This window comes from Balearica regulorum, chromosome 7 (genome assembly GCF_011004875.1).
Source record: "Balearica regulorum gibbericeps isolate bBalReg1 chromosome 7, bBalReg1.pri, whole genome shotgun sequence".
Taxonomy (NCBI): Eukaryota; Metazoa; Chordata; class Aves; order Gruiformes; family Gruidae; genus Balearica; species Balearica regulorum.
In genome coordinates, this window is record NC_046190.1 from 21,019,134 (window position 1) to 21,033,105 (window position 13,972).

Below are 13,972 nucleotides of genomic sequence, written 5' to 3' on the forward strand. Positions count from 1 at the left end.
ATGTTCTATGCTGTGTTGCAGGCAAATGAGCAGATTTACCAAGAAACCTATGGAGGTAGGCATTGTATATCATTCACGTTATATATCTGCATTGAAAAGACAGGGATGATAGGACTTTATATGACCTACAGTAAACCCGCTGAGAGAAGTGTTGGAGAAGGAATTGGTGTTACACAATCACTACATTCCATTTTGACTACAGCCCTTCAAATGCGTGATTCATGGTTTATTAAGACCAGAGGAGACCAGTATGATCACGGATCTGACCCAGTGCAGAATACAGACCGAAGCATTACAGCCAGAACTGCCTGTCCTGCACCCAGGGGACAGGAATACCCTGATTTTCCTGTGCCCTTCTATCCCAATGCACTCAGCCCTGACTTGTCCTTGTTCTCGTTAGTGTAGGTATAAATGCAATCAGCTGAGATTTTTTTGCATCAGTGTGAATGTTTTGGGATAAGATTCTGAGTTCCTAAAATGTAAGCTTTTGCTAAATTTCAAGAGGGAAATGTTCTTTGTGGTTTTTTGGTCTGTGCCAAAAGAAGGCCTAATTAGTGAAATGGAATACTTCAAGCTCACACCAGGGTACAAACCAGGCAAGTTCTCCTTTGTGGGCTGCTGGTATCTTTGGAAGATGGAGAAATGGGTCAGTGCCTTTTTAACAAAATAGGCTGTGAGTGTAGAGTCTTTAGCAGTAACTCTGTGTGGCTTCTCAGGCACTTCTGCCAGTGAAATCAGGACTCCTGAGGACTCCAGCTGAAAACTATTTTACCTCTTCATAACATTTAACTAGGAACTATAATCAACTATTCTCTAAGTTGATTTGAAAGGAGAAAGGAGTAGATGAAATCTGGATTTAGAAGCTAAAATATCAGGGAAGAAACAAGTGTTCAAAAGAAAACAAAATAAGATCGCCAATTTTTCAGCCTTTTTTCAAGCATACTGGGCAGAAAAAAAATGAGGAATACAGGAATCCAAGCTATTCCCCCTCCTTCTCCCCTCCCCCCTCCAGTTGCAGGTCACTTTTTAAAGATTTATGTCTGTGTCTGACGTGACATGGGAAGAACGACTGCATGGCATAAGAAACCTGTCAGAACTAATCAGTCTTTAATTTTAGACAGTATGGGGAAAGACACTTGAAATTGTAACAGATTATTTTGAAAAAATAACAAATACTTCCCTGAAAGTAACCTATATGCGTATTAGTTACTTTGCTTAAGGACTATTGAAACAGAATGCCTGATCGAACCATAGTTTGCATATTAATTTGGTTTAATTTTGATAACATGTTGTATTTCTCTAGGTAGTATTCTATACTGCATTACATATACAACTATCCAAAGTCTATGCAACCTTTTCATTTAAGCTTAGGAATATGAAATGTCTTGTCACAAGACATAAATTTTCTCCAGTGGACCTGATCTTGAGATTTTCACACATTCAGAATTCCTATGAACTTCACTGACAGCTCTTGTTGCTCAAGAAGTGTAGGACTGAACCCCTCTACAGAAGCACATTTCATGCCATGGTCAGTGGGGTTGCTCCTTGGAAGTCTGCTGGAGGAGAAGGTAGGATGGCAGGAAAGCTCCCTTTGCAGAGGTATCTCCTACCACAAGCTCTGGTCAAGGTTTGTGTAGAGACATGTTTGTCAAGGGAAGAGAGGAAACCTCTCTCTGTGTGGAGAAGTGGCACAATGGATCCACAGAAAGGCTCTAGATGTAATCTCAGTGGGTGCTATATTTGTTTCAGAACAGAGAAGTTTGTGCATGGACCTTGGTAGAGCAGTACTCCCCCTTCGGTAATGCTTGTGATATGAAGATGCACAGGTTTTAGCTTATGGCATGCTATTAGGCATCTGACCTTCAGCTGGTGTATCTCCAATAAAGTCCATACAAACCAGGCTGAGAGTCTGGCCTTACAGTTTTGTGTTTATTTGTCAGCAAAAAAGGAATGCCTCACTTCAAACTTCCCTTTCATTGCTGAATTTTGTCATACGTACACACTCTGTTAACTTTCCTCCATGTAGGAGTTCGGACCGCTAGTGTGATTATTGCTCTGACGGATGGAGAATTGCAAGATGTTCAGTTTTATTATGCAGAACAAGAAGTAAGTCACCTTCACGTTTACCCAAAGTAGCTTATGTCAAACCTGTAGGCATTTACTGCTGGCCTCACTGATATATTATATGGCTTTGTGCTTAATGGCAAATTTTTTTTTTTAGGCCAACAGGGCCAGAAGCTTTGGAGCTATTGTTTATTGTGTTGGAGTGAAAGATTTCAATGAAACTCAGGTAACTTTGCTTGCTTGCTTCTTGTTTTGTTTTTCTGTTATACTAGTGCACAAGTAACAGCATCAGATGAAGGCATTTATTTAATTACTTGAGGCATAAATCATTTTGTGTCAGTGTGATGTCTTTCAGCAAGTATGAAAGGGTCCAGTTTTATTCGCTGTAATTTTGTTTTCCTCATGATTTATGACTGTCTTTCTTTGCAGCTGTCAACAATTGCTGACAGCATCGATCATGTTTTTCCAGTTACGGGAGGCTTTTATGCCCTGAGAGGAACCATTGATTCAGTAAGTTGGGTATTCTGAAACCCAGAAAAGGGCACCATTTTCTGTATTAATAAAGCATAGATAAAAATGATTCCCAAAAATTGCCATTTTCTAAATCTTTTAGATACTCAAGAAATCTTGCATTGAGATCCTAGCAGCTGAACCATCAAGTGTTTGTGCAGGAGGTAAGTTTCCACAAGAACAATGTGATAAGGCAAATGAATGACAATGATGAAATGTCAGTAACTACCTAATGTGGTATTGGAGCTGAAGCCCATGGATGTGTTAGAGCATCCCCTCGGGCCACAGCTAAAGCCCTGTGTGTTACTTCTCACTTGAGGGGAAAAAAAAATTGTGCCAATAAACACATAGCTGCTGCTGCTGAACGCCAGCTTGGAGAGTTGACTGAGGTGGCACTCAGGGAACTGGGGATACTGCTTTTTAAAATATCTGAGAGAAGGAGGAGACAGAAGTGATGCAAAGCCAGACTGCCAGAGGGCCTTTAGGGTCTGGAGGTGACGTCTCACAAATTTCTGGAAAGGCTGTGTTCCTGGGATCTGCTAGGACTTGTCACAGTTAGAATAAGACTTTGCAAAACATTCACAGAAATTTCAGATTTATTGAACCAGATATAATTAACTGCATAGGCCAAGGTACCTGATGCCTTTTCCAAAGTACTAATGTTTTACTTTGCAATGAAAGAACCATTAGTGTATATGGTAACCGTGAAGAATCCCCAGAGGAGCTGTTGATAATTTCATGCCTTTCATGTCTAGTATATTTAACTTGGATTTGTTCTGGTTTACGTTAGCAATTCATTTGCTGTGTTTTTGTCTACTTAAGAGGCTATTGCAGCAGAGTAAGAGTGACACCATAAGTTTGCTGGAAGGTACAGTTTACAACATGGTTATTTAGATCTGATGTTTACTGTCTTGTGTTCATTTCCTTATACACTGTAAAAATGAGCACATGAAAATAAAATAGCAATGATGCATGAAAGCTGACCTTGAAAGCAGATAAAAATAGGAGACTTGGTAAGAATCTAATAAATATCACAGAGAAGAGAAATTGTTCACTCTTCATTTCCACATGTCGATCACAATATGATCTTGCCCTGAGTATTTCAATTTAAAATGAAATATCCTTGTATCTTTTGAACTATTCCTAAATCTATAATTGTAGACTAGATGTTTGTGATAAAATCTTGTCTGTGGAAAAATTAAAAAAGGAAAGATTTTGCTTTTAAAAATCTCCTTGTGAAGTTGATTGAAATTAAAAAATAAATTAAAGCTTTGACATGACAAAGCTTTAATTTTTTTAAGTGATAAATTCTTTTTTTCCTTGCTTATTGTATACCAGGCAATTTTTTTGTGCAACAGCTTATTGCAAACTTTCCTGTTCACCAAAATTTGCATTTAGCCACATGAAAATGTGAGTGTTCCAACAGAGGGATTTCAGTAGTATTCTTGTAATTGTTTGGAACAATGTTTAAGAATATTGGAAAGTAGAATTTGAAACAATTTTTAAATGGTAATTTGAAAATATTTTTCTACACTATTTGAGAAAATACATTTTCAAGAAAAGGTTTACTTTTCACTGAAATATATCCATTTTTGAAAAGTAACATTTCTCTTTTTTCAAAAGGAATCGGATTGATTCCTGATTCACGAGTTCAAACTACTTCATTTTTTGCCAAGCTTGCTAGGTAACTAGTTTATCACACCTGTGATTAAAGATACACAAGTACACTTGTACACTAGCATTTATTATGAGTCAAGTCCTGCAAGCCTTATCGAAAATGAACTCCTGCAAGAGGTTTTAGAGTGTGAGGCTGCAAATATTTACACTTGTGCTTGGCTTTATTATGCTGTATTATCCCACTTACTTCAACATAGCCAGAGGTTCATCTTTATAGCTGTGTGCACCACTGTCTGCTGGAGGGAATCTGCTGGGATTGAACAACTTTTTTCATGGTAGTGTGAATCCACATCCTGAATCCAGTTCACTGGACAGTCAGACATAGTTCTACTGTATAAGTAATGTGATTTATATTTTAATGTACTTTATTTGGACTTTAGTGCAAAACATACTGAAGCCTATGAAGTCACTCAGAATTTTAATGTATTTTAAATGTAGGTGATTACTAATATAGTTTACTGATAATGCATAGGTAAGATATATAGCCATTGAATCCTCTATAAAAACTATGTACATCTGCATTTAGAACTGGCTGAAAAATAGAACATAAGATTTTCTAGAAATGTGACATTCCTCCTTTTTTCTAAGTTAGTAATTTTGTTATTTAAAAAAATACGTAATTGAAACTTGTGTTTCAAAATTTTGACCAAAAAATAGTAGATCTTTGAAGAAGTGCAATATATTATCACATTTTCCAGCAAAGAAGCTTGCTTGTTTACAGCTTTGAAATGTGTCTCTGCCCATGCCTTTTTGTATGAAACTTATCTGAGTGAGGAGGTGATAATCAGTTTGGCTTTTATTTAGCATTATTACTAGTTTTTAGAATCTGGCATGAGATCATGAGGGCTTTGTGTTGCTCAGCAGAAGCCAGTCATGATCAGGGCTTAGAGCAGACTGTCCCACTCCTTGTAACTGTTCTTGCAACTTATAATTAGCACTGTGGTGATTACTGGTGATCTCGGCTTCATCTTTGACTTGCCAGAGGTTTAGTAAAATGCTGAGGAAACGATTTCCATGTGGTGACAATTCCAGTTGGGACTCTGGCTCTCTGTGACGAAGCTATCTGGCAAGTCCATTTACAAATTGATCTCGTCATGTTGTGACAGCTATCTGATGCTTAATGCTTTTTGACCCTGCAAATTCATCGTCCCCAATGTGGAGCAGTGTAGTTGGGTCCTTCCTGTTCCTTCTGATTTAAAGTGACCAAGACGTGCAGCCTGTAAACAGGCTATCAGTGCAGAATTGGAGGTGCCTCGTATCCTGTTTGACAGCATCATTGCTTTGATTATTCTTACGGTACGCAGATGTGATTGAAAGGTTTTGTTGGATGTGGCATCCTACTGGCCACATCAACTACCAGGTGTGGATGCAAGCCGTCAGCTTCTCATCAGAGTCACAGAAGCGAAGCCGACAGCGCAGCCAGCGCACACCAGCTTCAACCTACCATCTCGCTGCCAGCGCTGCCCGGTTATTTCAGTGCTGACCTTTTTCCCTTCGCTGTCTTGTCAAAAGCTACAATCTATGATCTGACAGTAACTAAGGAAGAAAAGGACGCAGCCAGAGCCAGGGCGCAAAATTAAATGGAATTAGCCATTTCAACAGACCATCATCCAGAACATATTAATGCTCTGGAGCATCCGAACGGGCAGGCTTCTTAATGGCAACAACCAAATCCAGTACCAGTTGTTTGCATTTGCATGCAAGTCTGGTATTGAAACTATTTTGTCAGCTTGTGTTGGTGCACAGGTTACCACCCAGTCAGTTGTTCACGACTGACTGTGCAGAGTGGCACTGACGGTGAAAAGCAGGGCAGGAGAGGTAAACTGTCTTGACAAGACTAAACTTCTGCATGTAGCTTTTACCTTCAGTGTTTTGTATTGAAAGTCTTACTTGCTGCATCTTTTTAAAGCCACTGAAATAGCTATCAATTAAGCCTTTATGGTTGCTGTCTTTTAAGACCATTATTTCAGGGGGAGAGGGGGAAATCTAAGTGCAATTGTATTTCAGCAAGCTGCTTTTATATTATAGAACTTCAGAGAGGGGAAAAAAAGAAGGTATCTTACCTGGGTGTTCAGGTCAGTGTGGAGTGGGCTGGCTACAAGGAAGTCTGGGGTACTGCGTGGTCCCAGGCAGGTAGTTCTGGCAGGTGGGCAGAGGCCCTGTTGCCCTTGGGGCTGGGCATGACTCTTGGCTCTGCTGGCAAAGGAGGGATGCTCTCAGCATTTCAGCTGGCTTAGATGTGGAATGGCTCAAGGCATGAATAAGACTTAGAGTAACTCGAGATTCTTACTGGAGTAAGAAGCAGCTGAATCTGCCCTACAGTCCATTTTTATTTGTTTAAAGTGCCCTCCAACCCCAGTGCAACCAGGAGGTATAAGCCTTCCCTTAAAAATGAGGCCAAATTCTGATGCTGGCTTTGTGCATTTGGCTCTTGATGTGCTCAGTGAGGTCTCAGATTTGATCATCTTTTTTCAGCAAAGTGACAAAGCGTGTGTTTCACTTTAATACACATGCCAGTAGGTATTTCCCCTTCCCCCCACCCCTGCCCCAAAATATCTTCTCTGATTCTTGTGCAGCCTGTGCCAGTTCAGAGCACTGCTCTAAAGGAAAGTTACATGAGGAAAACCAGAGTGTGGGTTTCCAGTGCTTGATTACAACTTGTCCATGCCCTTGTCCAATTCACCCAGCGTTGCAGTAGACCTCAGTGTTGTGAGAATGTGTTTTTAGCAAGAACAAGCTGCTTGTATGGAAAAGTTAAAGCACTCCACATCCTCATACTAGCTTGCCTTGCAGTAACTTGATAGTGAAGACCGGGCAGACTAAGCTGAATATGTATTTCAGCCACCTTTGGGCCTCATGTATGTTATCCAATGACAAGTTGTTCTTCAAAGCATACAAGTTACATGGCAGTGCATCATATGAAATGTTATCAAAAGCCAGATCTCATATCACTAAAAATTGGATAGTGCTTCCCTCAGTCCTATCAACACTGTCTTCCTCTCATTTTTAGTATGTTAGTCACAGTATAATTGATAACGCATGTGGACTTGTTCATGGTTTTACTTGCTGCTAGTGGAGAACTTCTATGCAGTTTATTCTTTTCTGTGTAGCTTGAAAATTAATTGGTCCTATGTTGTGCTGGTATTCCGCTGGTATTGGGCTGGTTTCAAATGCTGCTCAGCAACTAGTATAAGTGAGCTCTGTGGAGGTTTCAGCTAAAGCAGGAGATTTATGTGTGAAAGTGCTATTTCTGCACTTTCTTGTGCTGTGGGTCTCAGCTGTCAGCTGGCTTCTTGCATGTAGTGTCAAAGGAATTTTCAAAAATCCATTTGGCATAGGACAAACTTGAAAAATCTTTCCACCTGCTTGCATTAAAGCTGTTATCTCTATGGTCAGTGTAGCAGCTATAATGCATTTTGTGACCTTGAGGGGAGGTTTTCCTTACCGCTTTCCCTCCTGGTGCATCTTGTGTCTAGCTTGGGAATTTGGGCTGGCCCCAAGAGGAAGAAGATTGTGGTTTCATGTCAGGCTCCACCTGTGTAAAGTAAAAGGGAAGGAAGAGCAGCAAACAGTTGTGTTGTGCTGTTATCAGAGCTCTGAGAAGTGTTACCTGTATATGTTACTAAGAAATAATTTTAAAAGCTTGCTGTGGAGAAGCTGAGAAAGCAAACCAGGCTTCTTAATACCTTCTACCTCAAATTAACTTGCCTGTTTCCAGCAGTCCTGGGTACACTCACTCGAGGCGGTTTCATGATAGACATAAACTCACTTGATGCTACCACCACTTGTCTCTGTTCCTTCCCTTCTCCTGCACATTTCTGGTCCCAGCAGATGCTCAGCCAGGCAGATCACCTTTCTGATCTCTCTGGCAACAAACAGAGGGTTATTTTTCAGGTGTGTGAGCAAGCTCAGTGCACTGCAACATGATCAGCGATGCCAACAGTGGAGGGCGTGTGCAGCTGTGATCTCACTTCTGACAGCAGCTTTCCTAGGTTGGCTTTACTGAGATGTTAAACTGTTCTATCAGTAAAAAGACCACTGAAAGGTTGGCTGAAAAAACTGACAATGCTTTTGCTGTTTGGATGAACAAATCACAGTTGCTTATCACAGTAATGATGAAAATCACAGGTGCCCTCCCCATCAAGATTGAAACAACAGAAGTTGAGAAGAGCTGAAGGGCAGGTTAGGAGTACTTGCTCTGGCCAGCGGACAGTGTGTCTGATGTGGCATGCCTCTTGTGCCACTGGTGGTTGCTGCTGGGGTAGGGGTGTGGGGGAAGAGCTCAAAGAAAATTGCAGTACCTGGGTCTTTAGTTATTCCCATGTGCAGCAGATGCTAATGGGGCTGTGCACAGGCTCAGTTCTTGTATGAACTGAAAGATTGTGTTTTTCCAGGACTTGTACCAATTGCAAAGCTTCCCCTCTGATTCACAGGAGGGTGTGAGGGGACTCCTGTGTGTCTGCATCTGCCTGAACAGAGCTGCTGCTGAAAGCCAAGGGCAATCTGCTGTAGAGATAGAAGGGAGGAGTCGTGCTTATGGTTAGCAAAGGTGTCTTGCCCAAAAGCCATGGAGGAACCATGAGATGACAGCAGCCATGTCAGGCTCACAGTATTACTGTGGCATCTTTAATTAAGGCACTGGCTGTCAGTGGGATGCTTGTGGAAGCAACCTTGAGACAAATGTTGCCCTGTGAAGTACCGGTGCCACTATAGCACTCCTGACCATTGCTGCTGAGTATTGAGAGTGTCAGTGCGAATGTTTTGTTTTGGGCATAGGGCAGAGAACAGCCATTGTCATGTTGTAATTGAGCAATTTTTGATTAATCCTTTATTTCTTACTTACAGAATCATTTCAAGTTGTGGTAAGAGGCAATGGCTTTTATCATGCAAGAAATATCGACCAGGTACTCTGCAGCTTCAAGCTCAACGACAGCCTTACTATCAGTAAGTTTACAGAGTGATGGATTCCAGTGCCCCCTGTGGCTGACAGAGGTGACACAGCCCACCTCTCGTCCACATTAGGGGAGTCCTTGCAGTGGATGTGGGGGGAACTGACTAGGGATCTACACCTCACAGAAGCTTGAAATACATTTTTAGTCAATCCTGTGACCTGTGGGCATTGTGTCAAGAGGGCTTATGTGGGCTGTGCTGCTGCACAGTGAATTTCAGCATCATTGTAATGGTGCACGTGGGTGATGCATACAGCCAGTGAGGACTGGGTATCAGGTTTTAAGAGGGAGAAATTAAATTACTTCCTATTCCTTTGTTCATCACCAGTTAAAAGTAATAATGCTATCTTGATTCCCTGATGGTGTCTTCAGACTCTTTATTCACTAATTCCTGAGACACTCACCATAAAGCAGGGCCTCTCAGGCCCGCTCCATTCCTCTCTGACGCCAGTCGCTGGTCTCATCGCGGAGAGCATGTAATGCGGAAACTCCCTGTCATCACTGTGCTAAACAGGGTCTTTTGTTTGCTGTCTCAGCAGCCAAGCAAAGGACTGAATGGTCAAAAAAGATTGAGTGTCCAGTTTCTCAGCAGTCCTCTCCTCTTCCCGAGAAGCAGTGTATGTCTGGCAGGGTAAAGCACAGCGTGGGGAGGGGAGCTGTGCTCCTTTTCTGTATATGCTACCCTTGTTAGCAGAGCACAGTAGAGGCTTTCATATCCTGTTGCGGTCAGACTGGTGCCTTCCCTAGCGGTGAATTCACTTACAAGAGGGAGCGCATGAATTGCTCCTTCATTTACCATCCTGGTTGCCTACGTGGAGGCTGCATTAAATAAACTCTGGTGGTCTCACTCTTATTCCCCTTACAGAAGCCCTTTGCCAGGGATTTGTTTCTTGTGGATTACCGAGTAGACAGACTTTTGGTTTTTTCTTCCTTGTCCCTAATGTGCTGGTACCTTAACTGGACTTCACTTAGTGAATGCTGACCCAGGCCTGGAAGTACACAGGAGGAAAACTATCCTAATTCCACATCTCCTCTGTGCTGCGTTCTCCTTGGGTTAGGTCTGCAACAGATGTTGTGATGAGACATTGATCTATGCTGGCTGGCTTTTTTCCCCTCAGCCTGGCCCTAAAACATATCACTGATTTCCGTGGTCTCATCTCTGTCAAAACAGGAAAATGACCTTTGTCTTCAGGTGTGTTTGGGGTGGGTGAAGCATGAAAGAACAACTCTTTATATTTGTTGTTGTTAGTTATTTTTCCGAAGTAGAAAAAGTAACTAAGCCTCTAAGCTTTAAATAAGCTGGCAATTTTAACCAGCCCCTAATTCATTGGGTTGGACATTTGTGGACCAGTCTTTCTCTGGACTAGCACCTTAGCTGCTTTGGGCTATTCAGAGCTAAGGTCCAGTCACAGCTGGACTTGTCTGCTCTTGTGCCTCAGCTTACACACCTTTAGTGGAGTGGCATTGCAGGATTACTGCTGGGTGTCCTCTCTGTGTTCGTGGGACTTGGCTTTCTGGATGTGGCTTTTGAAAGCAACAGGATTAGTACTGTAGACTCTTGGAGCAGCGGAGTGCAGGGAGGCAGGAAAACATCCATGGCCTTGCTTTTGACTCTGCCAGCACCAGAACCCTATAAACATGGGCTGTTTACAGACGATGCTGCCACAGAGGTGAGGCAGCAGCTAGTGCAGGACAGGTCCTCACAGTAACATCAGACATGGCCTCTCTCTTCCTGTCTCCCATATATGACCAACCATGGGGTTTTTTCCTCTGGTGTCTGTCCGCTTCAGTTTCACCCCATCTCTGTTCTTCCTTTTCCCTGGGCTCGAACAGTGCAGCCTTAGCTTCTCGTGTGTGTGTTTGGAAGTGGGTAGGCAAAAATTGAACCCTATACTTGTGACCCCTTGAATAACTTGTGGGGTCAGAATATTCAGTATGAGTAGAGTTTGCACGCACTTGTCAGACCAGATGAATATTGCTCAAAACTGGCTTAAAAAATGGCTGATCACTGCTGTCAGGAACAGAGATATACTTCGACTTCTTAGCTGTGCCATCTGTAGCCTGATAATGTTATATTGGCATCAACAGGAATGGTCATCCTTGTACTTGTCTTTGTAATCAGTACCATTGGGGAATATTGGTACTTGCCTCTGTGCTGAATTCGTCTGCGGCTCTCATTGGTGTCAACCCTTCTCTAGGAGGTGGTCTGCCTGGGACAATTTCTTTTTTTCATCCCTGACAGATATATTTGTTTCTTTTCAGATGAAAAGCCGACCCTTGTTCAAGATACTTACTTACTTTGTCCTGCACCAGTGATAGAAGATGCTGGACAGTAAGTATTACTTTCCAGCACGTGTCAAGAGAGGAGACCTCTGGATGAGGATGTCATTACTGAGCTACGGGCCCAGAATTTTGCCCGAAGTGCCAAGCTAATGAATTTTTGTGTGTGTTTGTGTGGCAGGATTACCTCCATCCTCTTTGTGCTAAGTCCTCTCCTAATATGAGCCAGCATAGCTCTATTCAATGTTGAATCTTTAGCACAGCTTAACTCAAGGCCTTGTTGGACCATGGTCCCATATCATAGAATGGTGATTTCTACTCTGTTCCTATATCCTGTTTTTTCAGACCAAAAGGTAATTGAATTCCAGGCAAACTCTTAATTTTGATTGAAAAGAGATGCTTGATTTTAATTCCTTTGCTGCTGTTGTAGATGTTGCTTCCTGTATTTTGCCCTGCTCTGGCTAGTTTTGGTGTTTTTCAGCTGTTGTAATTCTGCAGGCTCCTGGGAGACATGGCACAAGGCCCTACCTTGCCCCTGGGTGATCTTGTGGGTGCTTAAATACTGTATTGGGGGTGAAGGGGAATGCTTCCCTCCCCTTTCCTATTTGTGGGTGAGGGAAAGTTGTTTGATTTTTTTTTTTTGGTGGGTTTTTTGTTTGGTTGTGGTTTTGGTGTTTTGGTTTTGGTTTTTGGTTTTTTTTTTCTTTCAACCCTTTCTCTGATATTGGAGAATGGCTAGGGCCAGATTCTTCTTTAATTTCATTGTTATTTCAGTGTTTTTACCCCTTGACCTCAGTGCAGCTATCCTGGATTTACTTGGATATAAAAGAAAACACATTCTGGCTCTTTAAGCTGCAGAAGGATTTTAAAAAAAGAAAGCCTTAAAGTTTCTTGTGCTATCTAGGGTAGTATTCCAAATGTCTGAGACTTTGTCATGACTCACTGTCCTAGTGCCCTTTGCCCCAGGTGGGATGGAGGTTTTTTAATAAAGAGCATATGCCCCAACTCAATTAAGCCAACCTAATAAGGGTAGCTCCTGGGCAAGCAGAGACACAAATGCAGGTAAGCACCTGAAGCCATGAACATGCCTTGACTCAGCAGGATGTTTTATCCATGCGTGTTCATGAGCCAATGGCTAAAACACAGCCAGAATAAAAGGAACAATGGGTATAAAGATGACACTAAAAATAAGTGTATCTGTTTTGTGCTTTAGGGTGGTTTTCCTACAAGTCAGCATGAACAACGGGCTAACATTCATCTCCAGCTCTGTCAGCATCACCAGCACACAGTGTGTAAGTAATTGCAATGGGGCTTGACAGAGGAATCATGTGAATCTTGGAAAGAGACGGTGGCTCTTCAGGCAAAGCCTCCTTGAGTGAGCATGAGCTCTCTACAGCTTCTGCATCATGGTTATTGACTGGATCCCAGCAGTTCTTTGAAAAATAACCAGGGCTAGTTAAAATTAAATTGTTATTGATGATGATTATGATGGATTTACTGAATAAAAAATTACAACAAAAGGCACGCTGCCCATTCCTATCCCAACAGAGATCCTCAAAACTAGGATCTGATGAGAAGGGAATCTGGGCAAAATGAGGGAAAAGGAGCATCAGGAAGCAACACCCTGTTGAGCTTTGGGGATTCCTTATGGGATCTGGGGTGAAAGGTGCAACTTCCAGGACTTGGATCTGGAGGGGCTACAGCATGGAAGGTCCTCTAGATTTACATGCTTATTTTTTGGTTGGAGCTTACAGTATTTGTTTTTAGACCACCACAATTTGCCTTTACTAGTTCAGGATTCGCTAGGGTGTTTTTACAGTTGTAGTGGCAGGAGCTGCTTGCTTTTCTCTTGGCATCACAGGGAATGACCAGAAAGAGATAGCAGCATCGGATCCTGGGATGAGCTTCTTTACAAAAGGCTGCTGCTCAGCCCAGCCGAGGGAGAATGTGCTGCTGTGGGACAGCGATGGCTGTGAAATGAGCATCTCCTGGTCAAAAAGACCACCTACTTCCAGGTGGAGTGTCAGGGACCAACAGCTAGAAGTGATCCTTCATCAAAATCTGTTTTAGAATCAATCAAAATGAAGAAGCTGACTACTAGATAAGTAGTCTTCTTCCTTGCCTTGGAGTAAAAATAGGCAACTCATAGCTGGTGCAAGCAAGTATGGTAGCGAAAGATTTAGCCTTGTGCTTGTGGACTAAACAAAGTTTGAAGTACCTGATAGCAAACATGTATCAAAGTTGAACTTTATTAGTGTCAAAATGACTTTTTAGCCTATGCCAAATGCTGTCATACTGGTTTGTAATCGTTGCTGGCCTTTTTGACAGCTGCAGAACAGAAGGGCAGGAGTGAAGATAGAGGCAGTGCCTGTAACTTGCAAATCTGATTTTCTGATGTTTTCAGCAATGAAGCTGGGAAATCTCACACTAGATTGTTGGAACAGTCTGGGGTGCAGGGACTCAGAATTTAGCAGAGATGTGTTTCCTGCTTC

General features: G+C 42.2%; 1 protein-coding gene across 1 annotated transcript in view; it reads left to right on the top strand.

Annotated features, from left to right (window-relative positions):
- The window catches only part of ANTXRL (ANTXR like), a 60,503-nt gene that overhangs the window by 15,484 nt on the left and 31,047 nt on the right, over positions 1-13,972 (top strand). The window contains exons 5-12 of the mRNA XM_010305930.2: positions 22-55; positions 2,027-2,106; positions 2,222-2,290; positions 2,494-2,574; positions 2,678-2,738; positions 9,097-9,195; positions 11,463-11,532; positions 12,694-12,772. Of these exons, the coding sequence (XP_010304232.2) occupies positions 22-55; positions 2,027-2,106; positions 2,222-2,290; positions 2,494-2,574; positions 2,678-2,738; positions 9,097-9,195; positions 11,463-11,532; positions 12,694-12,772 (573 nt within the window). The remainder of the gene's footprint in view (positions 1-21; positions 56-2,026; positions 2,107-2,221; positions 2,291-2,493; positions 2,575-2,677; positions 2,739-9,096; positions 9,196-11,462; positions 11,533-12,693; positions 12,773-13,972) is intronic.